The following is a 26,967-nucleotide window of genomic DNA, read 5'->3' on the forward strand; positions in this document are numbered from 1 at the left end:
AACATGAATTTTTGGAGCTGTCAAGCAATTGATAGATTGCAGACAGGTGAAAGAGCAAAAATATGATAAATATTTCAAAAAGAGAGTTTGATGGTTGATTGTGATGTAAATATGTACTGCTCACTAACCACTGATGCATTCTGGAAGCGGAACATGATATTAATGTTGTTACTGAGGCCTGAGATGTCCTCTCCTACATTGACGGATACCACTCGACTGTTTAGGAGCTCAGTGTTGTTCTCCACCACCTAGTAGGGATCAGAAGAGAGGATATATATATATATATATATATATATATATAGTGCCTTGCGAAAGTATTCGGCCCCCTTGAACTTTGCGACCTTTTGCCACATTTCAGGCTTCAAACATAAAGATATGAAACTGTATTTTTTTGTGAAGAATCAACAACAGCAGTCAGCATGCCAATTGCATGCTCCCTCAAAACCTGAGACATCTGTGGCATTTTGTTACGTAACAAAACTGCACATTTTAGAGGGGCCGTTTATTGTCCCCAGCACAAGGTGCACCCGTGTAATGATAATGCCGTTTAATCAGCTTCTTGTTATGCCATACCTGTCAGGTGGATGTGTTATCTTGGCAAAGGAGAAGTGCTCACAAAAAGGGATGTAAAAAAATGTGTGCACAAAATTTGAGAGAAATAAGCTTTATGTGCCTATGGAAGTTGTTTGGGATCTTTTGTTTCAGTTCATGAAACACAAGACCAACAATCTACGTGTTGATTTATATTTGTGCAAAGCATAAATGAAACAGCCCATTGCAGACATCCCAGTCCTGACCCCACCAGCTGCGGCATTCTGGGTATAGGGCACATGGTGCGCTGGCTAGTGACTTTCCCGTGTCCCAGCTGTAAACACCCTGTGGGCAATACTGGGAGGAGTGACATCCAAGCGATAAAACCTCACCATTGTGTGTGGTGATGAGCAACTCTCCAAATGACCCGTATAAACATGCAGCAAGCTCATTGATGACTACAATAAGCGATTGTTGGCAGTCTGTGGGATGTCAATCATTTTGTCCAAGCCATTTGTCTTTATTTCCTAATAAAATACTATAATGGTTCTGGAATTTTGAAAATACAATAGCAAGATGTGGAAATCAAATTGATTTTTTGAATGTCAACTTAGGGTGGGTATGTAGTGTATACTGGGTGCCAGTATACACTACATGGCCAAAAGAATGTGGACACCTGCTAGTCGAACATCTGATTCCAAAATCATGGACATTAATATGGAGTTGGTCCCCCTTTGCTGCTATTACAGCCTCCACTCTTCTGGGAAGGCTTTCCACTAGATGTTGTAACATTGCTGCAGGGACTTGCTTTCATTCAGCCACAAGAGCATTAGTGAAGTCAGGCACGGATGTTGGGCGATTAGGCCTGGCTCGCAGTTGGCATTCCAAATCATCCCGAAGGTGTTCGATGGAGTTGAGGTCAGGGCTTTGGTGCAGTCCAGTCATGTTCTTCCACACTTATCTTGACAAATGATTTCTGTATGGACCTAGCTTTGTGCACCGGGGCATTGTCATGCTGATACAGGAAAGGGCCTTGCCCAAACTGTTGCAACAAAGTCGGGAGCACAGAATTGTCTAGAATGTCATTGTATGATGTAAGATTTCCCTTCACTGGAATTAAGGGGCCTAGCCCGAACCATGAAAAACAGCCCCAGAACTTTATTCCTCCTCCACCACACTTTACAGTTGGCACTATCCATTGGGGCAGGTAGTGTTATCCTGGAATACGCCAAACCCAGATCCATCCGTCGGACTGCCAGATGGTGAAACGTGATTCATCACTCCAGAGAACGCACTTCAGCATGCTCCAGACTCCAATGGCGATGAGCTTTACACCACTCCAGCCGACTCTTGGCATTGCGCGTCGTGATCGTAGGCTTGTGAGCGGCTGTTCGGCCATGGAAACCCATTTCCTGAAGCTCTTGTGCTGACGTTGCTTCCTGAGGCAGTTTGGAACTCAGTAGTGGGTGTTGCAAACGAGGAAAGACGATCTTTCCGTGCTACGTGCTTCAGGACTAGGCAGTCCCGTTCTGTGAGCTTGTCTGGCCTATCACCTCGGAGCTGAGCTGTTGTTGCTCCTAGACGTTTCCACTTCACAATAACAGCACTTTCAGTTGACTGGGGCAGTTCTAGCAGGGAAGAAATGAGATAAACTGACTTATTGGAAAGGTGACGTCTTATGAGCGTGACATGTTGAAAGTCACTGAGCTCTCCGGTACGTACCATTCTACTGCCAATGATTGTCTATGGAGATTGCATGGCAGTGTGCTCAATTTTATACACCTTTATACACTCAGCAACGGGTGTGGCTGTAATAGACGAATCCACTAACTTGAAGGGGTGTCCACATATTTTTTTTTTTTTTGTAGACAGAGTATTTGTCCACAAAATGCTGAGAGAATATGACAAGATCAAACAAAGCCTGTTGTTTTCATTCTCACTCATCAATATTCCCAATTCATTCAGGATCATCCGTATTCATGGAGAAGTGTTTGGAAATATTCTATTCTAATTTACAATAAAAGTGACTCCAAAATGGCACAACACATCACAGTGCATTCGGAAAGTGTTCAGACCCATTGACTTTTTCCACAATTTGTTACGTTACAGACTTATTCTAAAATGGATTAAATAGATTTTTCCCACATCAGTCTACACACAATACCCCATAATGACAAAGCAAAAGCGGTTTTTAGAGATTTTTGCAAATTTATATAAAATAAAAACTGAAATATATAAGTATTCAGACCCTTTACTCAGTACTTTGTTGAAGCGCCTTTGGCAGTGATTACAGCCTCGAGTCTTCTTGGGTATGATGCTACAAGCTTGTCACACCTGTATTTAGGGTGTTTCTTCCATTATTCTCTGCAGATTCTCTCAAGCTCTGTCAGGTTGGATGGGGAGCGTCGCTGCACAGCTATTTTCAGGTCTCTCCAGAGATGTCAGATCGGGTTCAAGTCCGGGCTCTGGCTGGGCCACACAAGGACATTGAGAGACTTGTCCCGAAGCTACTCCTGCGTTGTCTTGGCTGTGTTCTTAGGGCCGTTGTCCAGTTGGAAGGTGAACCTTCTCTCCAGTCTGAGGTCCTGAGCACTCTGAAGCAAGTTTTCTTCAAGGATCTCTCTGTATTTTGCTTCGTTCATCTTTCCCTCCTGACTAGTTTCCCAGTCCCTGCCGCTGAAAAACATCCCCACAGTATGATGCTGCCACCACCATGCTTCACAGTAGGGATGGTATTGGCCAGGTGATGAGTGGTGCCTCTTTTCCTCCAGACGTGATGCTTGGCATTCAGGCCAAAGAGTTCAGTTTTGGTTTCATCAGACCAAAGAATCTTGTTTCTCACAGTCTGAGAGTCCTTTAGGTGCCTTTTGGCAAACTCCAAGCGGGCTGCCATGTGCCTTTTACTGAGGAGTGACTTCCGTCTGGCCACTCTACCATAAAGGCCTGATTGGTGGAGTGCTGCAGAGATGGTTGTCCTTCTGGAAGGTTCTCCCATCTCCACAGAGGAACTCTGGAGCTCTGTCAGGACCAAGGCCATTCTCCCCCGACTGCTCAGTTTGGCCGGGTGGCCAGCTCTCGGAAGAGTGTTGATGGTTCCAAACTTCTTCCATTTAAGAATGATGGAGGCCACTGTATTCTTGGGGACCTTCAATGCTGCAGAAATTGTTTTGGTACCCTTCTCCATATCTGTGCCTCGTCACAATCTTTTCTCTGAGCTCTACAGACAATTCCTTTGACCTCATGTCTTGGTTTTGCTCTGACATGCACTGTCAACTGTGGGACCTTATATACAGTAGACAGGTCAATTTCGAGTCTCATAGCAAAGGGTCTGAATACTTCTGTAAATAAGGTATTTCATTATTGAATTTTTTTGTTTGTGAAAAAATTCTAAAAAACAGTTTTCACTTTGTTATTATGGGGTATTGGGTGTAGATTGTTGAGAATTTGTTCAAATGCAATCCATTTTAGAATAAGGCTGTAACGTAACAAAATGTGGAAAACGTGAAGTCGTCTGAATACTCTCTGAATGCACTGTATGAGTGGATTTGTCTAAATACTTTTGATCCCTTAAAATGGGGGGGGGGGCTTATGTACAAAAAGTGCAGTCATTTCTGAATGGTTCACCTTATATGGATGAAAATACCCTCAAATTAAAACTGACAGTATGCACTTTAACATCATATAGTCATTGCATCATAGTCATTTTACTAAAGTGCTGGAGTACAGAGCTAAAACAACACAAAGTGTGTCATTCTCCCCAATACTTTTGGAGCTCACTGTATTTGCATGTTATGGTCTTGAGAAGGCTGGCTGAAATCTGGCATAGAGTACGTTCTGTCATCTCAGCATGTCTATGAAGATTATCCCTTCTCCCTGTTTTTGTTCGTATGGAAATGGAGTGAGACTGTTGTCAAAGGAAACTACGTATGTAACCGAGTATGTATAGTGGTTAAGAAATGTATTGCCATTAATTGGAAGGTTGGTTATCCTCCCATAATGTCACAATGGGTTGCAGGAATGCAAGTTATGTATCATTAGATTTCCTACAAGATTAAGGGTATACTGGGCAACTTTCATAAAGTCTGGATGCCTTATATGGAATACAGTTCAACAAAAGGAGTATTTTTTTTTAATTTTAAAACTTTTGGAAACTTTTGTTTCCAAAAAGTGGGAAGGAAATAGTGTTGGGAGAGAGTCGAGTTATTGACTAGACTGGTGGTAGTTGGGTGTGCAGGCGGCTCGGGCTGGCTGGATGGACTGGTGGAAATTTGATATAGAGAATGTCTTAATAAAGGGTTGTTAATTTGTTAGGCTATTGGTTAAAGGTGCTCCCCAATATTATTGAATTACCTTTGATGTAGTTTAGTCTTATCAATCACCTAAACAGGTGCTCCGGGCAGCCGAGCGGAAATGGAGCAAAACTCGCCTCCCTGCGGACCTGGCATCCTTTCACTCCCTCCTCTCTACATTTTCCTCCTCTGTCTCTGCTGCTAAAGCCACTTTCTTCCACTCTAAATTCCAAGCATCTGCCTCTAACCCTAGGCAGCTCTTTGCCACCTTCTCCTCCCTCCTGAATCCTCCTCCCCCCCACCCCCCCCTCCTCCCTCTCTGCAGATGACTTCGTCAACCATTTTGAAAAGAAGGTCGACGACATCCGATCCTCGTTTGCTAAGTCAAACGACACCGCTGGTTCTGCTCACACTGCCCTACCCTGTGCTCTGACCTCTTTCTCCCTCTCTCTCCAGATGAAATCTCGCTTCTTGTGACGGCCGGCCGCCCAACAACCTGCCCGCTTGACCCTATCCCCTCCTCTCTTCTCCAGACCATTTCCGGAGACCTTCTCCCTTACCTCACCTCGCTCATCAACTCATCCCTGACCGCTGGCTACGTCCCTTCCGTCTTCAAGAGAGCGAGAGTTGCACCCCTTCTGAAAAAACCTACACTCGATCCCTCCGATGTCAACAACTACAGACCAGTATCCCTTCTTTCTTTTCTCTCCAAAACTCTTGAACGTGCCGTCCTTGGCCAGCTCTCCCGCTATCTCTCTCAGAATGACCTTCTTGATCCAAATCAGTCAGGTTTCAAGACTAGTCATTCAACTGAGACTGCTCTTCTCTGTATCACGGAGGCGCTCCGCACTGCTAAAGCTAACTCTCTCTCCTCTGCTCTCATCCTTCTAGACCTATCGGCTGCCTTCGACACTGTGAACCATCAGATCCTCCTCTCCACCCTCTCCGAGTTGGGCATCTCCGGCGCGGCCCACGCTTGGATTGCGTCCTACCTGACAGGTCGCTCCTACCAGGTGGCGTGGCGAGAATCTGTCTCCTCGCCACGCGCTCTCACCACTGGTGTCCCCCAGGGCTCTGTTCTAGGCCCTCTCCTATTCTCGCTATACACCAAGTCACTTGGCTCTGTCATAACCTCACATGGTCTCTCCTATCATTGCTATGCAGACGACACACAATTAATCTTCTCCTTTCCCCCTTCTGATGACCAGGTGGCGAATCGCATCTCTGCATGTCTGGCAGACATATCAGTGTGGATGACGGATCACCACCTCAAGCTGAACCTCGGCAAGACGGAGCTGCTCTTCCTCCCGGGGAAGGACTGCCCGTTCCATGATCTCGCCATCACGGTTGACAACTCCATTGTTTCCTCCTCCCAGAGCGCTAAGAACCTTGGCGTGATCCTGGACAACACCCTGTCGTTCTCAACTAACATCAAGGCGGTGGCCCGTTCCTGTAGGTTCATGCTCTACAACATCCGCAGAGTACGCCCCTGCCTCACACAGGAAGCGGCGCAGGTCCTAATCCAGGCACTTGTCATCTCCCGTCTGGATTACTGCAACTCGCTGTTGGCTGGGCTCCCTGCCTGTGCCATCAAACCCCTACAACTCATCCAGAACGCCGCAGCCCGTCTGGTGTTCAACCTTCCCAAGTTCTCTCACGTCACCCCGCTCCTCCGCTCTCTCCACTGGCTTCCAGTTGAAGCTCGCATCCGCTACAAGACCATGGTGCTTGCCTACGGAGCTGTGAGGGGAACGGCACCGCAGTACCTCCAGGCTCTGATCAGGCCCTACACCCAAACAAGGGCACTGCGTTCATCCACCTCTGGCCTGCTCGCCTCCCTACCACTGAGGAAGTACAGTTCCCGCTCAGCCCAGTCAAAACTGTTCGCTGCTCTGGCCCCCCAATGGTGGAACAAACTCCCTCACGACGCCAGGACAGCGGAGTCAATCACCACCTTCCGGAGACACCTGAAACCCCACCTCTTCAAGGAATACCTAGGATAGGATAAGTAATCCTTCTCACCACCCCCCCCCCTTAATGATTTAGATGCACTATTGTAAAGTGGTTGTTCCACTGGATGTCAGAAGGTGAATTCACCAATTTGTAAGTCGCTCTGGATAAGAGCGTCTGCTAAATGACTTAAATGTAAATGTAAATGTAAACATATTTAATAATGATTGCTTACCTAGCTTGATGATTATGGGATTTGTTTTGCTTACTTGTTGTTGTTCCAAATAGAGACATCTAGAAGGGCCATGGGTCATATTAGATTGTGTAGAAATGCAGGAAATGAGCTTTGGATGCCCTAAAAAAAATCTGACCCCCTGATTGATTGAATCCAGAAACAACCGGAATTAAATTGGGTCCACATATCAGCGAGCGGTGCCTCCATAATCCAATTCCGCCACGTCATTCCACAGCTGTGCTGTTTTAGAAAGACATTTATGGAAGTGCTGGCGGCTCTCTGCTTTCCTCTCCAACACAGACATAGCCAGTCAGTTGAGAACACCCCCACCTCAGGGCACACTTCTCCACCATCACACCATTATCCACACACATACACACACATAGGGAGCGAGAGAGAGCGAGAGCGAACGAGAGAGAGAGATAGAGAGATTGAGTTTTAAATCATCTTTATTGGGTCTGGGAACCCACAACACAATAAACACTCATACAAAACCATAGTTACACATCAATTAAAAACACAAAACCAAATCCTCCTACATAGTAACTAAACACAACAGCCTCTGAATACCCCATATACTCATTAACAGATCAATATTGTTAACCAGTTTGTAATAGGCAAACTCAACGCTCAGTCTCGCTGCCAACATTCCCTCCAGCATTCCCATCACATCCACAGACCCTTCCCCAACTGTCGGATCCAGGTGTACCAGATGCATATTGGTGGCTATGGCTCCATGTATTATCCTCCATCGGAGGTCAGCTGTCCTCTTTTCAATAGGCAGTTTGTATAAAGACCGCCAACAGCCTTTTGGGGATGCACCTAGACCCAACACACCCGCCCACCTTGTCAATTTTACCCCTTCCAGGGAAGAGGCATGGGACACTTTTACACAGATTTTGTACATGGCCTTCTTTCCCACCACCTTGAACTCCCCCAGCTCCGGGGTATCGAAGGAAAGCAGCATTCCCACGTCCTCCTCGAATGACCCCCCCGCAGCGGGGAACACATAATTCGCGGGGAACACATAATCTGCGGGGAACACATAATCCGCTGGGAACACATAAGCTGCGGGGAACACATAATCCGCGGGGAACACATAATCCGAGGGGAACACATAATCCGCGGGGAACACATAATCCGCGGGGAAAACATAATCCGCGGGGAACACATAATTCGCGGTGAACACATAATTCGCGGGGAACACATAATTCGCGGTGAACACATAATTCGCGGGGAACACATAATCCGCGGGGAACACATAATCTGGTCCCTCCTTCCACCGATCAGAATTGGAAGTGTCGGTCACATACTGCAGATGAAGCACTGGCGAGGAATCCCAGACCTCAGTGACGACCTTCCTCAGTAGGCGAGATGATCGGATCCCCGCTCTTTCCCCCAGCTCCTCCAACGACCTGCTCCTGCTCCGCATCAGATGACTGTCGTGACGTTGTATTAGTTAATGTGACGACTGTTGCTCATCGAATGAATACAAGTTTCTAATTGCGTGATTAACTGCATCATGCAATTATTAACTCATTAACCTGGGGCACCATGGGAAAACTAGTCACATAGTCTTCTCTGTGAATTCTTTACTCACAGGTTTTATACCCTTGGGTCAGAAGTGGGCGTAACCGCCTTTAGGGCAATTCTCTGGGCGTACCAAGTTAATGAGGGCAAGGTCTAGATTTCACTCAAATCTAATTTTAGGCAACTTAACATTTCATCTTTACCAAAACATTCCCTTTGTTTTGGACATTTTCCACACAACGTACAATGTATAAACATCAAACATATACTAGGAAAACTCTTCACGTTACAATGTTTTCGTAATAACGTCATCTTTAACCTTTAATAACAAATAAAAAATGACATACATTGTCATACTCCATCTATCGTCATGACCACCATTGTGGCTGACGGAAACCATTGTTCCAATGTCCCTTTATTTCATGTTTAATGTTCTGAGGCTGGTTCTCCAGAGTAACAGAACAAAGGAATTTGTCTGTGGCCTGAGATTTACCAGGGGCGTGAGAGGCCATAAAACCCCCCACATCTTCAGACACCTAGATCTCTCCTCTGTTGGGGTTGAGAGATAACCTGTAGGGTTGTGGTCTCCTGTAACCTGACCTGGTCAGGACAGTCATGACATGACCCAGCTTAGTACATCTCACACCTAACAGGCATGAACATAGGCTGGCTGAACCCAGAGCATGGGACTGGATGGCAGTGTTGTAAAAAATAGGCTCTTCAAAAAGCCACATCCCTGGTGGCGTGCCGGCCTTACGGGACATGACAAGAACTCTCTAAGCCGGCATAACAGACTCATAAAATGGAGTCAGGCCAGACAAATCACCCCCCTCCAGCTTTAAGAGGATAAGGTGCTTGTCTAAGCCCAAACAGCCCACTCTCATCATCAATGTGTAGGCTGTGTCGACCCAGCTAGAACCGTCACTGTACAACAGTCTCTGGGCTGCTTGAAGCCGGAAAGCCATGATCCTGGGAGAAATGTCCACCAGGCCTTGCCCACCCTCGTGCAGTGGCAGGTACAGGGCTACAGCTTTAATCCTGTGTTGTCCAGACTAGAAGAAATTGACAAGGGTCCTCTGAAGCTCTTGTATCAGACCCCTCGGTGGCTGTAAAATCATTAGTCTGTGCCACAGGGTTGAGGCAGCAAGATTATTAGCTACCAGTACCCTTCCCCTATAAGACAGCTGGGGTAGCAACCATTTCTATCTTGACAGTCTGGCACACACTTTCTCCACTACACCTTCACAGTTCTTTTTCTGAATTACACCAGAGCCTCTGAAAACATAAGCACCTGTTGCCGAAACGACATAACCTGTTTCAAAGCCGGGTGTTGGCAACCCAACAGGGCAATCTTAATTGACCGTGCAAACTTCCCAAACCGCAATAACTCACGCTACAATAGCTCATTGGGAATAAACGGCAGTACCTTCTCTCCTACGGCGACCAGAAACTCCTCCACAGTGACAGTAGCTTCAGTAACACACCTAAAGCCGTGCAGAAGTGACAGGGACGGCGTCCCCATGTGGGTCGCCATCCTCGCCAAAGCCAGGGTAATTTTGACACGAAAAACAATATTTCTTCATTTTACCACAACAACTAAATAAAGATAATGATAACCTTAATCATGCAGAGGAAGAAGAAGAAGAAAAAGATACCACAAAGAAAAGGAAACGTAAAAGGAAAACCAGGATATCTAACTCTACACAACATCGCACTCACTCATACAATTAACAGGTTTGCACCAAACACTTACTGGCATGCAGAGAGAGAGAGAGAGTTTGACTTTTGGTATTTCTTTAATGATACATTCTCATTTCATTAAAACCTCTCAACCACCCCCTCCCTTGAAAAAAATAATATCCCCCCATACTCACAATAACCGTACATCCAACCCATCCTACCCAGCTGTACCGACAGCCCCCGTAACACACCATATCTCCTAAAACATCTCCATACTGTTTATCATTTTATAGAGACCATCCCATTAAATAATAGTAAAGGTTGCGTTATCCCCCCACTATTGACCCTGTTCCTCCTTGTTAGCCAAATAGCTAACTTTGCCTGAGCAAACAGAAATTTCAACAACACACATTTGGCCTTTTCCTTATTTGAATACCTCTACCCCATTATAAACATCCCAACAGTAAAAACCACCCCCAACCTCTCACACAGACATTCCAACAGAGACATTAATGGCATTAACCTGGCACACACAGAAAACACATGAATCCTAGTTTCATTCATGACACAGAAAGGACACCCCTGTCCGACTCCCGGTTCAACCCGTGCCAACCAGCTGTTAGTGGCCAGGGCTCCATGTAGAACCCTCCACTGGAGGTCCCCTGACCTCTCTGGGACTGGGAGTTTGTAGAGCCCCCTCCATTTAAAACCCACCATACTCTCTGCCCCACATACCCCCTGCCACTGACGCCTTCACTTCTGTTAGGCTCCTAATGTCCCTTACCTTAATGCAGAGGTCGTAGAGGGCTCCCACCCCCTCGAACTCCCCCAGGCTCGAAGTGTTAAAATCCTCCAGACCCCTTTGCCAGTCCCCAGTCTCTGCTGTCACCTGCAGTGGCGGAAACATTGGTGGCCCCTCCCCCATTTGGCCGATCAAACACCCCACTATCCATCTCAGACAGTGCCTCCTGGACCTCCTCCAGGAATCTCTCCAGCAGCCTAAGAGATGTTAGTCCTGTTTGTTGTGCCAGGACTTCCAGGGTTTTCCACCCCTCCTCTCCCAGCAGTCACAGGTCTCCCAGCCTTAGTAAACCAGCTGCCATCAGTCGCAACTGCAGGGTGGCCGACTTAACCAATCTCAAAAGGATGGCTGGGTTGTGGAAGATATTCTTCTCCCACACCCACAGCCCAGGCTCCCCCTTCTCATGTGGATCTTAGCAGCTAACAGGCCTTCAGCACCGCATAGTAAAATCTGAGAGACCTGCTGTACTCAGCCCCTCCAGCCTCATGAGGAACCGCTGCCGGTTCAAACCCAATCCGCCAGCTCTCCTCAGCAGCGGGCGTGCTGGTTCTTTCCAGCTGACGTCAGTATGGTACAGCAGTCTCTGTGCTGCCTTTAATCGGAATTCAGCCACCCTGCTCTCCAGTTCCGCCAGGCCCTGTCCTCCTTCGTTTACGGACATATACAACACTGCCGCCCTCAGCCAGTGATGGCCCGACCAGAAACAATCCACCAGTGTGCGAGCAGACCGGCGAGGGGGTTGAGGACAGCCAGGCTATGCCACAGGGAAGATGCCACCAGGATGTTGATTATCAGCACCCTCCCTCTATATGACACTTGGGAGAGGAGCCACCTCCACCTGGCCAGTCTTGACACCACTGCCTGTGACAGCCCCTACCAGTCCTTCCTGAACCACCTCTCCGAGCCCAGGTACACCCCCACCATTTTAAGCCCTTCACAACCCCATTGCAAACCCCCCGGAAGCAGCAGGGAGGCCCTATCCCTCCATGCCCCACATAACAGAGCTTTGCTCTTGCCCCAGTTCATCTTAGCTGACGAAGCTCCCTCGTACACCTTCAGACTATTCTCTAGTGCTTGCATATCCTGCCCATCCTTGACCATCACAGAAACCATCATCTGCATACGCCAACACTGCTATGCCTGTCAACACACCCATGCCTGTCCAGCACACTCCCTGCAGTCTCCCGCTTACAGGCCCAAAAAAGGCTCAATGGCAATTGTATATAACTGCCCTGATAGTAGGCATCCTTTGTCTAACGCCCTGCCTTACCCAGACTGGTCTACTGAGCCCATCTCCCACATTGTCCATACATGATGCCTCACCATACAGCATCTTCACCCAGGCCAAAAACCTTTCCCCAAACATCACATTAAACAGATACTCATGGTCCACTCTATCAAAAGCCTTTTCATGATCTAAAGAGACCAGTCCAAAGTTCACATTAGAACCTCCAACATGTCCCTGATTTAAGAACAAGTTGTCCTTCATTGAGATTCCCGGTACACAATATGTCTTGTCCTCAGGAGACTGAAAAGGGTCCTCAGGTCCTAAAAAGGTTCTACAGCTGCAACATCGGCAACTCTCCTACCCCGACACACTCACGCAACACACAAAAGAAGTCCAGTCCAATTATTTCGCCGAATCTTTTATAAAACTCCACTGGGAGTCCATCAACCCACGGTGCACGACCGGGGTACATCTGGGTTATGGCCTCTGCCAGTTCATGGGACAACTGGGGAATGTCCATTTCATCCCTCTGTGCCAGAGAGATCTTAAGGAGTTCTGCAAACAAAACCTGAGCACACATAGAATCCCACAGTTCTGCCCTATACAACTCAGTATAAAGCTCCACAGTCCGCTCTCGCTGTAAGGACAGAATCTGGAGACAAGAAGCAAGTACAGGGAGTGAACATTTAATGGACAATGGACATCAAACAAAACACAGACAGCGTCTGGATACGGGGAACAAAACTGAGAAACAGACATATATAGAGGGGGCAATCAACAACGTGAAGGAGTCCAGGTGAGTCCAATAAGTGCAGATGCGCATAATGATGGTGGCAGGTGTGCGTAATGAAGGGCAGCCTGTTACCCTTCCCCAGAGAGGGGAAGCGGGAGCAGGCGTGATAGTGCCGCCCCCCTATAGAGGCGTCACCCGTCGTCCCACCTTGGCGAGCCTGATGGGCCGGCCGAGGCATGGGCGCTGGACTAGCCTGCTGAGGCGTGGCAGCCTGACGATCCGGCTGAGGGATGGGAGCCTGACGAGCAGGCTAAGGCGTGGAAGCCTGATGGGCTGGCTGCGGCATAGGAGCCCAATGACCTGGCTGAGGCATGACGTGGGATGGGAGCCTGCCGAGCCAAACGAGGCAAGGAAACCGCTTGAGCCAGCTAAGGCGTGGAAGCCCGACAAGCCAGCTGAGGCACCCCTGGTTCCATCGGCACCCAGACCTGATGTCAACACCAAAAATAAAAAACAAGAACTCCCTGATGCTTCAAATAGTGGTATCATCATTCTGTAAGGACCGACGCTAGAGACGAGAAGCAAGTACAGGGAGTGAACATTTAATGGAAAACGGACATCAAACAAAACACGGACAGCGTCTGGACAGGGGGAACAAACCAACACGACGGCAATAATGTTAACATGAGGAACAAAACTAAGGAACAAACAAAGCTCTTACAAGTGCTCCCTTTGCTTTAACTCTTGATACTACCCATCCCGGATCCGGGATCGTGAATATAGCCTCAGGCTCATTACCATAACGCAACGTTAACGATTTCTGAAAATCGCAAATGAAATGAAATAAATATGCCTGCTCTCAAGCTTAGCCTTTTCTTAACAACACTGTCATCTCAGATTTTCAAAATATGCTTTTGAACCATAGCAAATCAAGCATTTGTGTAAGAGTATTGCTAGCTAGCTTAGCATTTAGCATAGCATTTAGCACGCAACATTTTCACAAAAACCAGAAAACCAAATAAATAAAATCATTTACCTTTGAAGAACTTCGGATGTTTTCAATGAGGAGACTCTCAGTTACATAGCAAATGTTCAGTTTTTCCTGAAAGAATCTTTGTGTAGGAGAAATCGCTCCGTTTTGTACATCACATTTGGCTACCGAAACGAACTGAAAATTCAGTCACCAAAACATCAAACGTTTTCCAAATTAACTCCATAATATCGACCGAAACATGGCAAACGTTGTTTAGAATCAATCCTCAAGGTGTTTTTTCACATATCTCTTCATTGATATGCCGTTCGTGGAAGCCTGCTTTCGTCTCAGAATCCCATGGAAAAATACCAGCAGCTGAAAATGATGCAACAATTTCGACGGAGGACACCGGGCGGACACCTGGCAAATGTAGTCTCTTATGGACAATCTTCCAATGATATGCCTACAAATACGTCACAATGCTGCAGACACCTTGGAGAAACGATAGATAGGGCAGGCTCATTCCTGTTGCATTCACAGCCATATAAGGAGACAATGAAAAACAGAGCCTCAAAAATCCTGCTCATTTCCTGGTTGCAGTTTCATCTTGGTTTTGCCTGTAGCTCCTGTTCTGGGGCACTCACAGACAATATCTTTGCAGTTCTGGAAACCTCAGAGTGTTTCCTTTCCAAAGCTATCAATTATATGCATAGTCGAGCATCTTTTTGTGACAAAATATTGTGCTTAAAACGGGCACGTCTTTTTATCCAAAAATGAAATAGCGCCCCCATAGATTTAACAATTAACCTGGAGAAAACTGCTCAGGTCCCTTAGTAATTCAGCTAAGTTAGCCTGGAGGCCTACTTTGCTATGCCCCACCATCTCTCTCACCATCTTACTAATACTATGCTTGAGTTCCCGAATACTCTCCGAGCCTGTGAGGATAAGAGAGCTGTATACTGTGGACAGAAAAGCCAAATTTGGACTTTCCCCACATCCCACCATTGACTCAGAGACTCATACTCCTCTCTTCGCTGCCCCCACCTTTCACAAAAAGTCTGGAAACCTGAGCAAAAAGTGGCATCTTGTAAGAGCTTTACATTAAACTTCCAATAGGATGCCTTCCGAGGCCCTGATGAAATAGATAGCCGAGCCATGGTTATGTGATGATCCAAAAAAAGCCACAGGGAGAACGTTAAGCGCCCAACAGCATACTCTTATTACCTTGACCCATGTATACTGTCTTGTGTCAGGATGTCTAGTTCTCCAAACACCTACTAGGTCGAACTGATTAATGATGTCCCTTAACAGCACCACTGATCCTGAATGAGGCCCCTGCCCATTCCTGGCTTTCATAAAATCTATTGTATTGTTCCAGTCCCCGCCAACCATCAGCATCTCCTGAGGCTCTACCTGTCAGAGTTCCTGTCTAAGACACCCAAACAGAAGGCCCCTCTCTCTCCCTATGTTAGGCACATACACATTTATAAAGACAAAACCCATGTTGTTAATTTCTGCTTTTACTACAAGCCGTCTACCCCTACACACGTCCTTTGAGGAGTAACTTTCCACCAGCCCAATCGACTTCATTCATCACTATGCGTCTCCTGCAGGAAACAACACCTGTACCTTTTTGTTTTATATATTCAGCCAACACCCTCCTCTTTCCCGCATATCTGGCACCATTTATGTTAAGCGAGCCTACCCGAAGAGTCTCCATAAGAAGTGGGAGAAAAGCCAGCAAAGAAAGAGACCAATAGCAAAGCTCAAAACGCACCAGTGCCGGAAAGAAACTATTCATCTAAACAGCATCTGAAGGTAGACCTTTAGGCACGGTTGTGACCTACTTCCTCAACCTTAACTGTTTGCTGGGTGAGTGGACACCGTGCCCCTCATATTTCAGTGCGTTGTACTGACCTTACAGATTTTCCCAGATCGCAAGAAAAAGCCTCAAGGTCAACCTTTTCCCCCTTAATCTCATTCAAGAACCTTGACAATTCCCTCATTGTATACATTGACCCCTCTGCTTGACTGGCTGTCAGCTCTGGACACATTGAGGAAGAGTCTGAAAAAAGGCCTCCTCATCATCCTCATCATCTCCCATCCTGACCACCTGCCCTTTTTCTCTGGTCGCCCCCCCATCCTCTTCCCTCCCACCTCCTTTCTTCGCCCCCTTTTCCTCTTCCGCCTGACTCCCTCCTCCACCCCACCTAGTCTCTTACCCTTCCCCACTATACTCTCCTCATCCACTAGCACAACATGACTAGGTCCAGCCTCAGATACACCACCATCCATAGCATGATTAGACCCAGCATCAGCTACACCACCCTCTGTAGCCTGACTAGGCCCAGCGTCATCTACATCACCATCTGTAGCCTGACTGGCCCAGCATCAGCTACACCACCATCTGTAGCCTGACTAGGCCCAGCCTCAGCTACACCACCATCTGTAGCCTGACTAGGCCCAGCCTCAGCTACACCACCATCTGTAGCCTGACTAGGCCCAGCGTCATCTACATCACCATTGTAGCCTGATTAGACCCAGCATCAGCTACACCACCCTCTGTAGCCTGACTAGGCCCAGCGTCATCTACATCACCATCTGTAGCCTGACTAGGCCCAGCCTCAGCTACACCACCATCTGTAGCCTGACTAGGCCCAGCGTCATCTACATCACCATCTGTAGCCTGACTAGGCCCAGCCTCAGCTACACCACCATCTGTAGCCTGACTAGGCCCAGCATCATCTACATCACCATCTGTAGCCTGACTAGGTCCAGCTTCAGATACACCACCATCCATAGCATGATTAGACCCAGCATCAGCTACACCACCCTCTGTAGCCTGACTAGGCCCAGCGTCATCTACATCACCATCTGTAGCCTGACTAGGCCCAGCGTCATCTACATCACCATCTGTAGCCTGATTAGGTCCAGCCTCAGATACACCACCATCCATAGCATGATTAGACCCAGCATCAGCTACACCACCATCTGTAGCCTGACTAGGCCCAGCGTCATCTACATCACCATCTGTAGCCTGACTAGGCCCAGCCTCAGCTACACCACCATCTGTAGCCTGACTAGGCCCAGCGTCATCTACATCACCATCTGTAGCCTGACTAGGCCCAGCCTCAGCTACACCACCATCTGTAGCCTGACTAGGCCCAGCGTCATCTACATCACCATCTGTAGCCTGACTAGGCCCAGCCTCAGCTACACCACCATCTGTAGCCTGACTAGGCCCAGCATCATCTAATATACATCACCATCTGTAGCCTGACTAGGCCCAGCCTCAGCTACACCACCATCTGTAGCCTGACTAGGCCCAGCGTCATCTACATCACCATCTGTAGCCTTACTAGGCCCAGCCTCAGCTACACCACCATCTGTAGCCTGACTAAGCCCAGCCTCAGCTACACCACCATCCATAGCATGACTAGGCCCAGCCTCTGCTGAGACACTCCTCCTGGATTCTCGGCCCAGCCTCTGCTGCCTGTGTCTCATGGCCCCCTGCATGTTGACCTCAATGTCCCCCAGAATCAGCATTTAACTGATGCTCATTGTTATTCAGAAACATGAACACTTGCCTCCGGAACAAAACAACATGCTTAATGGCAACTGCCTGAAAACCTGCCGACAGTACATCAAAACCAAAACAAACTTACCAAACCGACTCAGTTCTTTCCGGATTTGATCATCTGTAATAAACGGAGGCAAATTAGCAACTACCACTCTAGTTAAAGTACTCGACAGGGGAGAAATCGGCACCAACACATTCCTTACAAATATTCCGCTAGCAATCAGCCTACCCACCAAATTCACTCTTTTCATAAACACAACCACAGCTTTGTTCATTCTAGATGCGGAATGTATAAATTCCGCTCTACCTGTTCGCTGACCGTAAGCAGAACCTCTTCCACCTTAACTCGGTTCTCAAAAACACAGTTGAATCCATGCCGTAATGACAGCGTCTCCTCTGCACTAGGCTGCGAAGCCATCACGCACACCACACCTTCCAAATCCCAGGAAACTAAAACTCTGTACAGTAGATACAACTAAACTAACAGTGTGTTAACCCTCCATCATAGAAAATAAAAAAAGTTAAGAAAACACCAAGAAAAAATTATAGAAAATGGCCTCTCAACTACCAAACACTCCCAGCATGCATTGAGATAGACAGAGAGAGAGAGAGAGAGAGAGAGAGAGAGAGAGAGAGAGAGAGAGAGAGAGAGAGAGAGAGATGAGGGGTTAGTGTTAGCTCCTCTCTGTAGATGCAGTTGAAGAGCTTGAACAATTTACTGTAGAAAATAATCATTTACAAAAATCGAGGTGTGCAGATCTCTTAGAGACTTACCCCAAGAAGACTCACTGCCGTAATACTTATCTAATCAAGGTATAAAAAAATATATATATACAGTTGAAGTCGGAAGTTTACATACACCATAGCCAGCTACATTTAAACTTAGTTTTTCCACAATTCCTGACATTTAATCCAAGTAAAAAGTCCCTGTCTTAGGTCAGTTAGGATCACCACTTTATTTTAAGAATGTGAAATGTCAGAATAATAGAAGAGAGAATGATTTATTTCAGCTTTTATTTCTTTCATCACATTCCCAGTGGGTCGGAAGTTTACGTACACTCAGTTAGTATTTGGTAGTATTGCCTTTAAATTGTTTAATTTGGGTCTAACATTTTGGGTAGCCTTGTCACAAGCTTCCTACAATAAGTTGGGTGAATTTTGGCCCATTCCTCCTGAAAGGGCTGGTGTAACTGAGTCAGGTTTGTAGGCCTCCTTGCTCACACACGCTTTTCCAGTTCGGCCCACAAAATTTGTATAGGATTGAGGTCAGGGCTTTGTGATGGCCCCTTTAGTACCTTGACTTTGTTGTAATAAAGAAAACAAAGATAACTAAGGTTCAAGGTTCAAGGTTGGGATGGTGTTCTTTGCCTTGCAAGCGTCCCCCTTTTTCCTCCAAACATAACGATGGTCATTATGGCCATACAGTTATATTATTGTTTCATCAGACCAGAGGCCATTTCTCCAAAACGTACGATCTTTGTCCCCATCTGCAGTTGCAATCCGTAGTCTGTCTTTTTTATGGCGGTTTTGGAGCAATGGCTTCTTCCTTGCTGAGCAGCCTTTCAGGTTATGTCGATATAGGACTAGTTTTAATGTGGCTATAGATACTTTTGTATTGTGATACAGTGAATTATAAGTGAAATAATATGTCTGTAAACAATTGTTGGAAAAATTATTTGTATCATGCACAAAGTAGATGTCCTTACCGACTTACCAAAACTATAGTTTGTTAACAAGACATTTGTGGAGTGGTTGAAAAACAAGTTTTAATGACACCAACCTAAGTGTATGTAAACTTCCGATTTCAACTGTAGATGGCCCGTTAGTGGATATTAGTTTTTTGTAAAACTATGACTAATCTTTTGTTCCCCCCACACCTGTGATTCACCAGATTTGCTGATTCTCACTGCATATCCTTTTCAAATGAGTGACACGGCTATGACTGTTTAGTCTCTACGTCTGTGCTTTCTCCACGTCTCCACCCCTTTCCACCTGACAGGCGAGGTCTTGAGGTGCAGACTGTGAAGTCAAGAGAGAGAAATTTGACGAGTGGTGTCTGTTGAGATAGAAAGCAGAAACTTGTTAAGGAAGAAACTGCTCCAGTGTTAGTTAGCATTACCCTCTAGTGGTGTGTCAATGCAAGTGCATAGGGAGTGTCAGTGTGATGACGAGCATGACCATCCCCGCAGGCAAACAAGATAAACAACAATGCTACTGATTGGATTCCCTTGTGGAATTTATTTGACTGACAACTTAAATCAAGTTGAACTTATTTTGGTCAGTTTACTTTTGACCTCTGTGTGGTGTGAGTAATAAACACGTGTCTTAGTAGAACACTCCCTAGTCTACATATGTAGTGTACACTGCCATGTTGTTTCAATTTGAATAAATACACACACTAATGTATTTTTTACTCCACCTACACCATCTTCTCCAGGAATAATGAGTGTTTAGACATTGTCAATGTGATCCCCTAGTTTTATTCCTGAAAATGATTCCTGCATTGGCCAGGATTCGAACACGGTCCTTCTGGGTTTGAAAGTGCTCCAACTTGCCATTAGAAAGGTGTCGCAAGGTCATTGATGGCTACAAGAAGCGTATGTCTGCAGTTATCTTGGCCAAAGGCTGTTGCAACCAAGTACTAGCTCCGGTGTGTAAATCATTTTGTCCATGCCTTTTTGTGTTATTATCTAAACTAAGATTGTAATCTTAAATTTACAAAAAATAAAATAGGTTCTGCAGTGTTGAAAATCCAATAACAAGGTGTGATGACCCAAAGATCATTTTTTTATTTATGTTGTTTACTTCTTTTAGAAGAAATAGGGAATTATTAAAGAAAATTGCAATGGTGCCCATATAGTTGGCCGAAACTGTGTTATACATCTTTATTATGTTCCCGCCTCAAACATATTTCCAAAAATGCATGGGTATGCAAAGTGTGTATTTGCATTCTGTAGGGTAGAAGGGAAGGATGGCTGTGTTGTGGAAGTGAATTGCCCCTATCCCGGACCCTCAACTGTTTGTAAACTTCTGCTCTGGAAGGAAGTGGTGGGCTAAAGGGGTCAGAGTTCACTAGTGTCTTACTGCAGTTGAGAAAAGCGTCTGCTAAATGATCGTGGGAATAAGGGCTCCGGTGGTGGGGGGCTCTGGCTCTGCACACTGGACAGGACAGGGAAGCTCAACAAAGGACTGTGGTGGGAGCTCTGCTCTCTCTCCCTGCCCCCTTACCCCCCTCCTGATTTATCTGATTTATGACTGTGTTTAGCAGGCTTGTATCTGTCTACTCTACTCTCTCTGCTCGCATTTCCTAAAGTGTCATCAGAGGTCTTTCAGACTGGACCTATTGTACCCACAGATAGAGAGTCCAGTTTCCCTTACCCCTAGTCCTTACCTGTTGGTCCTGACCATCCCCTCTGTGGCCTTCGGTCATCCCTCTAGTCTAGACAGATGACAGATGACAGAATTGCTGGTCAGAACGCATAGTATAGGGCTACAGGTGACGGATATTTTCACTATTGCCACTTATACATCTGCAGGTGATAGTACCTAGTGAAACAACTCGCTGGTCCAGGTTTGCTGTTTATCATAAGGGTGAAGTTCCTCAGGTTGAATTGTTTCATTGTCACAGCAGCAAGGGAAACCATGTCAGGACCCTTAATAGTCTGCTGTTTCCACCCTGACAGTGGACCAGCCTCTCCTTGTCTCTGCAGTGCTGGGCTGCTGTCTCCTGTTGTCCTCTACGTTCATGGGGGGGGGGGGGGGGTGCATGGAGGTGGCCCCGGGGTGTGGTGAGGCTCACTCAGCAGTCCCAGTGTTCTCTTTTCAGGAGCACACACACACACACACACACACACACACACACACACACACACACACACACACACACACACACACACACACACACACACATACACTAATGGGCAATAATGGACACTCAAATTCACTTCAGTGCACATGTCTAAACACACAGACACATCGTGAGCAATATTCAGTCCTCATCCGACAGACCTATCATTAAGCTCTTAAAGGCTGAGTAGTGCTAGGAGGGTTCCAAGAGACAGAGAGAGGGAGAGAAATATAGAGACAGAGATGTGGACACGCATGCTGATGATGGCCTCCACATTCTTGCCAGTTGTCATGACGACACTGCACTGCCTCCTTGGCCTAGCTGCATGCCGTAGGATGTGTGTGTGTGTGTGTCAGGGTGAGAGGAAGTGCCTGGCTGCATGAGAGACACTGTGTTTGTTCTACGAGGGTCTGCTGGTTGGAATGTTAAACTGAGCACTGAGCAGCAGTGTTTCTGGTCTTTCGTGGTGCAGACGAGTGTTGGTGTTCTTATGAAAGAAGCCACATCCTCTCTGAGCTGATACAGAGACAGAGGGAGAGTGTGAAGGGAAGGAGGTGAATGAAAGGGAGATGAGAGGAGAAGGAGGGGATGAGAGAGGCAGATGTAGCTGGGGTTGAAAGGAAATCCTGGCTTCAGCATTAAGCTGGTTGGACTCCACCTCTCTTCCTGTCGGTTAGTAGAGGCTATATGTCGTTTGTCACGTTCACCTCTAGGAGGTGTGTGTGTGTGTGTGTGTGTGTGTGTGTGTGTGTGTGTGTGTGTGTGTGTGTGTGTGTGTGCGCTTGCCTTCCCAGCAAAATGTGAGAAATATTAACTATCCAATAAAGAGAAACGTTACCACGAAATGCAGGGGACTTATTAAAACATCATGGCCATGTTAGCACTTGAAACTCAAAATATCTGTCAATCATTATTTCCCCATGGATCTCCCGAGAGCCATATTCTGTCTCTTTGTCCACATGGAGCTGGTCTGACAACAGTTGCTCTCTCTCTCTCTCTCTCTCTCTCTCTCTCTCTCTCTCTCTCTCTCTCTCTCTCTCTCTCTCTCTCTCTCTCTCTCTCTCTCTCTCTCTAATTCAGATTGCTTTATTGGCATGAAATACAATTTGTAATACTGCCACAGCAGTATACCCTCATGGAAATAAATGTGCTATCTCAGCTGTCCCCATAGGATAACCCTTTTGAGTTCCATGTAGAAACTTCTAAAAAGGGTTCCACCTGGAGCCAAAAAAGGGTTCTCCTATGGGGACAGCCAAAAGAACACTTTTGGAACCCTTTTTTTCTAAGAGTGTAGTGGTACAGCATTTCAGTATATATAGTACAATGCAATGAAGTTAATGAAATACAGTTAATTTCAGTAGTAGTAATAATACTGATAATAATAGTACATATAATAATGTATACAGGTACAACACTACTGCTGTTGTATTGTGAAATCTTCAGTCGATCTATTTAATTAAAGAAAAAGATTATAAAAAGAAAAAATAACTTGCAAATGAACAAAAAATGTACATGTATTACTTGTAAGTTATATACAATGTAAACACTTTAAGGAATGAATGGTCATGGGATGTCCCTCAGGCTATGGCAATCATATGCATATCTGGCAGTTATATTTGCAGCTTCTCCCTCAACCTGAATAATTCCCAGCTTTACGTCATTAGTAAATGTACAGAAGTTGGGATTTGACTGAGATATTTTCTTGAAAAATTATTTGGGAGTATTTCTCACAGTAGAGGAAAAAGTGCATCTCTGTCTCTACCTCCCCTGTCGTACAGTGACCACATAAACGCTCCTCTTTGGGTAGCAATGTCTGTTTGTGTCTTCCTTTTTCTACAGCCAATTGGTGGTCACTGAGCTATTTGGTCAGGATCTGTCTGTGCTTTAGATCTCTGACTGAGTAAAGATATTATGCCAATTTGTATTCTCTTTTTGAGGGCAAAATAGACATTTTGTTAATTCTGTGTTTTTGTTTCATTTTCCCAATTTGTCAAACAGGAGGTTTTCATTTTTGTAACAATTTGATTGAATTCCTTTTGTGTTTGGTAATATGGTTGTTTTGTGTTTTTAGCAGCTGACATAGCGGACTCTTTTCAGGGTTCAGGATGCATTATTTGGCACTGTCTTTTAGATATTTAGGATCATTCTGACGAATTTTGTATGTAGATTTTCAATCGGGTTTTTCTTCCATTGCTTATAATTGCAATTACAGGTTGGATCCCAAACCTTGCTTCCATATAGAGCACTATTGAATATTTTGGAATATTTATTTTTGAGAATTTTCTTCTTATGGAGTAAAATGCTTTGCAGGCTTTTTCTTTACGACATTCACTGCCAGACCAAATTCACCAGAGGCACATATTTTATTTTAGTCCAGATAGTTTGGGCATGTTCAAACACGGTATCTCCTCATTTGAAGAAGTGTCTGCTGATCTGATTCCTGGACTTTTTCTGGGAGATCACGACTTTGGTTTTCAGAAAGTTGATGTTGATTGCCCAGTTGATGCTGTATTCCCAAAGAATGTTACGTTGTTCCTGTAGACCTTGCTCTGTTGGTGCTCTCTCTCTCTCTCTCTCTCTCTCTCTCTCTCTCTCTCTCTCTCTCTCTCTCTCTCTCTCTCCTTCTCTCTCTCTCTCTCTCTCTCTCTCTCTCTCTCTCTCTTTCTCTCTCTCTCTCTCTCTCTCTCTCTCTCTCTCTTTCTCTCTCTCTCTGTCTGTCTGTCTGTCTGTCTGTCTGTCTGTCTGTCTGTCTGTCTGTCTGTCTGTCTGTCTGTGTCTGTCTCTCTCTCTCTCTCTCCTTCTCTCTCTGTGTCTTTATCTCTCTCTCTCTCTCTCTCTCTCTCTCTCTCTCTGTGTCTTTCTCTTTCTCCAGAATCATATTTGTCCCCTGACTACAATCTGAGGGAAAATCCCCAGAAGAGGCTGCCTGTTCTTTGACAGGGCACTGCTCTTCTCTGCAGGAAGATGTTTTCAGCCTGTCACTGTCTGAATTGGCCTGTATCTCCACGGGATGCATCTCTCAGGTTACATTTGGGGATGATCATCCCTTTTGTAGCCCGTTTTTAACACCCCTCTACATTGTCTGTGGTGCAAAGTGCAGTAAACAGTTCTCACTCCTGCTAAATATTTGGACTCTGAGGTCAGCGTGACTTTGAGCAGAAATAGGAGACGTGGGTATGGGTAAACAGGAAAACCGCATGTCTCGAAATGTGAACACTTGATTAAGGACATATTTTCCCTCTTCCTAGTGGAAGCTTTGGATCTGATAGAGAGTTTGGTTAGTTTATTGAAGTCCTTATTCTTAAGTGGCATTTAGTGGCTTTTTTGACTCTTCGATTCTAGTATTTTATTTTTCTCTATTTCCACAGTGAATGTATCCAAATACAGGCTTTAACCTTTCTTTCCCTGTACAAACCCTATTTTATCCTAAGTCCTGGTTCTTTCCATAGAACCAAATACTAATGTGATGAACGAGATTGTGAAGAGACCGGAAAGGGCAGGATGCATTCTTAAGCTCCTCCACCCCCTGATAGTCAGCAGACCACACCTCTCTCAGTTAAATAAAGCTTGTGGCTGCTGCCAAGGTTATGCTTCAAGGTTCTACTGTGCAATAAGAGACTTCAACTCCTATGGAGTCCTTTAATTAGATGTTTTTGACATTAGAAACTAAAGTTTATTTAATCTATTTCTCCAGGGGCACCTTCCATGTCCTCTAGGCATAGAGAGTTGCTCTAGCAGCCAGGTTAGTTAAGTCCCAGGCCAAAGCCTCCTCAGTCCTCAGTCTATGTAACTTATTTTCCATGTTTTCTGCTTAGGGTTAGGAACCTTCAGTCACTCCCTAGCGTGGAGGGTGCCTTTCTGGATTGTGTGCATGGAGTGACATCATACTGGATGCTGTCTTACCAACAGTCATGTTGACTTGAGTTTGATCCTGAGTGGATCCAGGAGGAGTTAGTTGATGTCGTCATATAACCTGCTCCTCACCTGCATAACACCAGGACACTGGAGAAGCCAAAGGTCCATCACTGAGCCTTCCCTGGTATGTGGGCTCCATAAGCAAATCAATCAAGATGATGGATAAAATACTTCAAGACGAAATAGGGCTCACCTATTCCTTTTCAGTGGAAAATGTCAAAGAAATGTGTACCAGGAATTACATAGTGCTAAAGAAGGAATACATATTAAGCATGTTTTTTTTTGGTGATGACATTGTCCCCATCTCTTTCTGTGCAGCTGTGTGTCTTAGCTGTGTCGTGCTGCTCCAGACTCTGAGCTTCTGATGGCAGTAAGGTGGAGGATGTTATTGTCACTCAGGGACACGGGGACTCTTGACTGGCAGATGGTGCCTCTCTGGATCTGGGCTACTGCATTAGCTCTGGCACATGCTACTCAGCACTGTGGGTTTGTATGTTCCTCTTTAAATTCAGGCATTCAGTTGGATGATGATGGATATAACTGACAGAGACATACTGTAGTCATTCCCTGTTAGTGATTTGTACCAGGGTTCCCCAACTGGCAGACCACGGGTGATTTAAGCAAAAAAACAAGTAAAGAAGTTAAAAGAAAAACATTTTGTGCACATAAAAGACTGTAAAAACACCAGGAAATAATCTCCAAGTGATTTTAATCTGGGGAATCTGATCCCAAGTATCCCCACGCAAAATATAGAGACACGTGATCATATACAGATGTAAGCAAGGTTTGAAATTATTCAATTTTTGTCAAATATTAAATGTGTTTGGCCTTCCTGTGGTCAATTTGCAGTCTACAAATGATTTGTAATTATGTTCCAGACCCCCGACCATCCGCTCAAGAACAAATCGGCCTCCGGCTGAATCCAGATGAGGATCCCTGATTTATACATTTCCATATTAGCAGGTAATGAGAATACAACAATACTGGTAAGTTATAACAAAATAGAGAAAAAGAGGACCCGCTCCTGATCTTTCTTGGCTTTGAGTCAGAACTGGGATAATCTGGTTCTACTCTGAAATAGATGTGTTCCACTAACTAAGCTGTTTTTCCCTGTGTATTCTAGGGAATACAGGGTATTTCCCTCTAGTCTCCTCTCTGGGATACACTGACAGAATAACGTTCTCTCTGTGGACCTACTTGGAGCAGCCTCCTCTTCTAGCCCTCAGGAAGTTAAATAGAGTTTCCTCTCCTGAGTGGACACTTAAAGATGCTCCAGGTTTTCTCACACTAAGAGAGAGAGGGAGACTGAAGAGGATAGCCCAAGGTTGGAGGTTTGCTGCATTAAGATGCATATAATTTCTTAGTTGACTGAACAAGGAGGAAGGTCACAGGCCGTCAAGCTGGCCTCATTAACATGGCTGTGATGGACTGAGAGATGGAGGTGGGAAACACAAGTGAAACACTCTCCTTTTCCTCTGTCATGATGTTGGCCTGGGGGTAGGTTTATGAGAGTCATAAATACCTCTTCCCCCCTTTTTCCTCTCTCTACCCTACTGATGTTACATTTGCAAAACCTTTGGTTAACAAAGAGATTCTGGGAACATCAGAAGGTGGGGGGAAATTAACTATATTCTGGTAATCTGACCAATTGAACATATGCGGTGGTACTTAATG

The 26,967-nt window shown here is 45.7% G+C and overlaps 1 protein-coding gene across 1 annotated transcript in view; it reads right to left on the minus strand.

The window, feature by feature from the left end:
• Window positions 1-8,437, minus strand: part of LOC135553048 (adhesion G protein-coupled receptor G3-like) — a 14,906-nt gene extending 6,469 nt beyond the window's left edge. The window contains exons 1-2 of the mRNA XM_064985117.1: window positions 7,865-8,437; window positions 129-248 (exon numbers count right to left, since the gene is read on the minus strand). Coding sequence (XP_064841189.1) covers window positions 129-248; window positions 7,865-8,437 — 693 coding nt within the window. The remainder of the gene's footprint in view (window positions 1-128; window positions 249-7,864) is intronic.
• Window positions 8,438-26,967: the final 18,530 nt, after the last annotated feature.

The sequence above is a fragment of the Oncorhynchus masou genome, chromosome 2, assembly GCF_036934945.1.
Source record: "Oncorhynchus masou masou isolate Uvic2021 chromosome 2, UVic_Omas_1.1, whole genome shotgun sequence".
Lineage (NCBI taxonomy): Eukaryota > Metazoa > Chordata > Actinopteri > Salmoniformes > Salmonidae > Oncorhynchus > Oncorhynchus masou.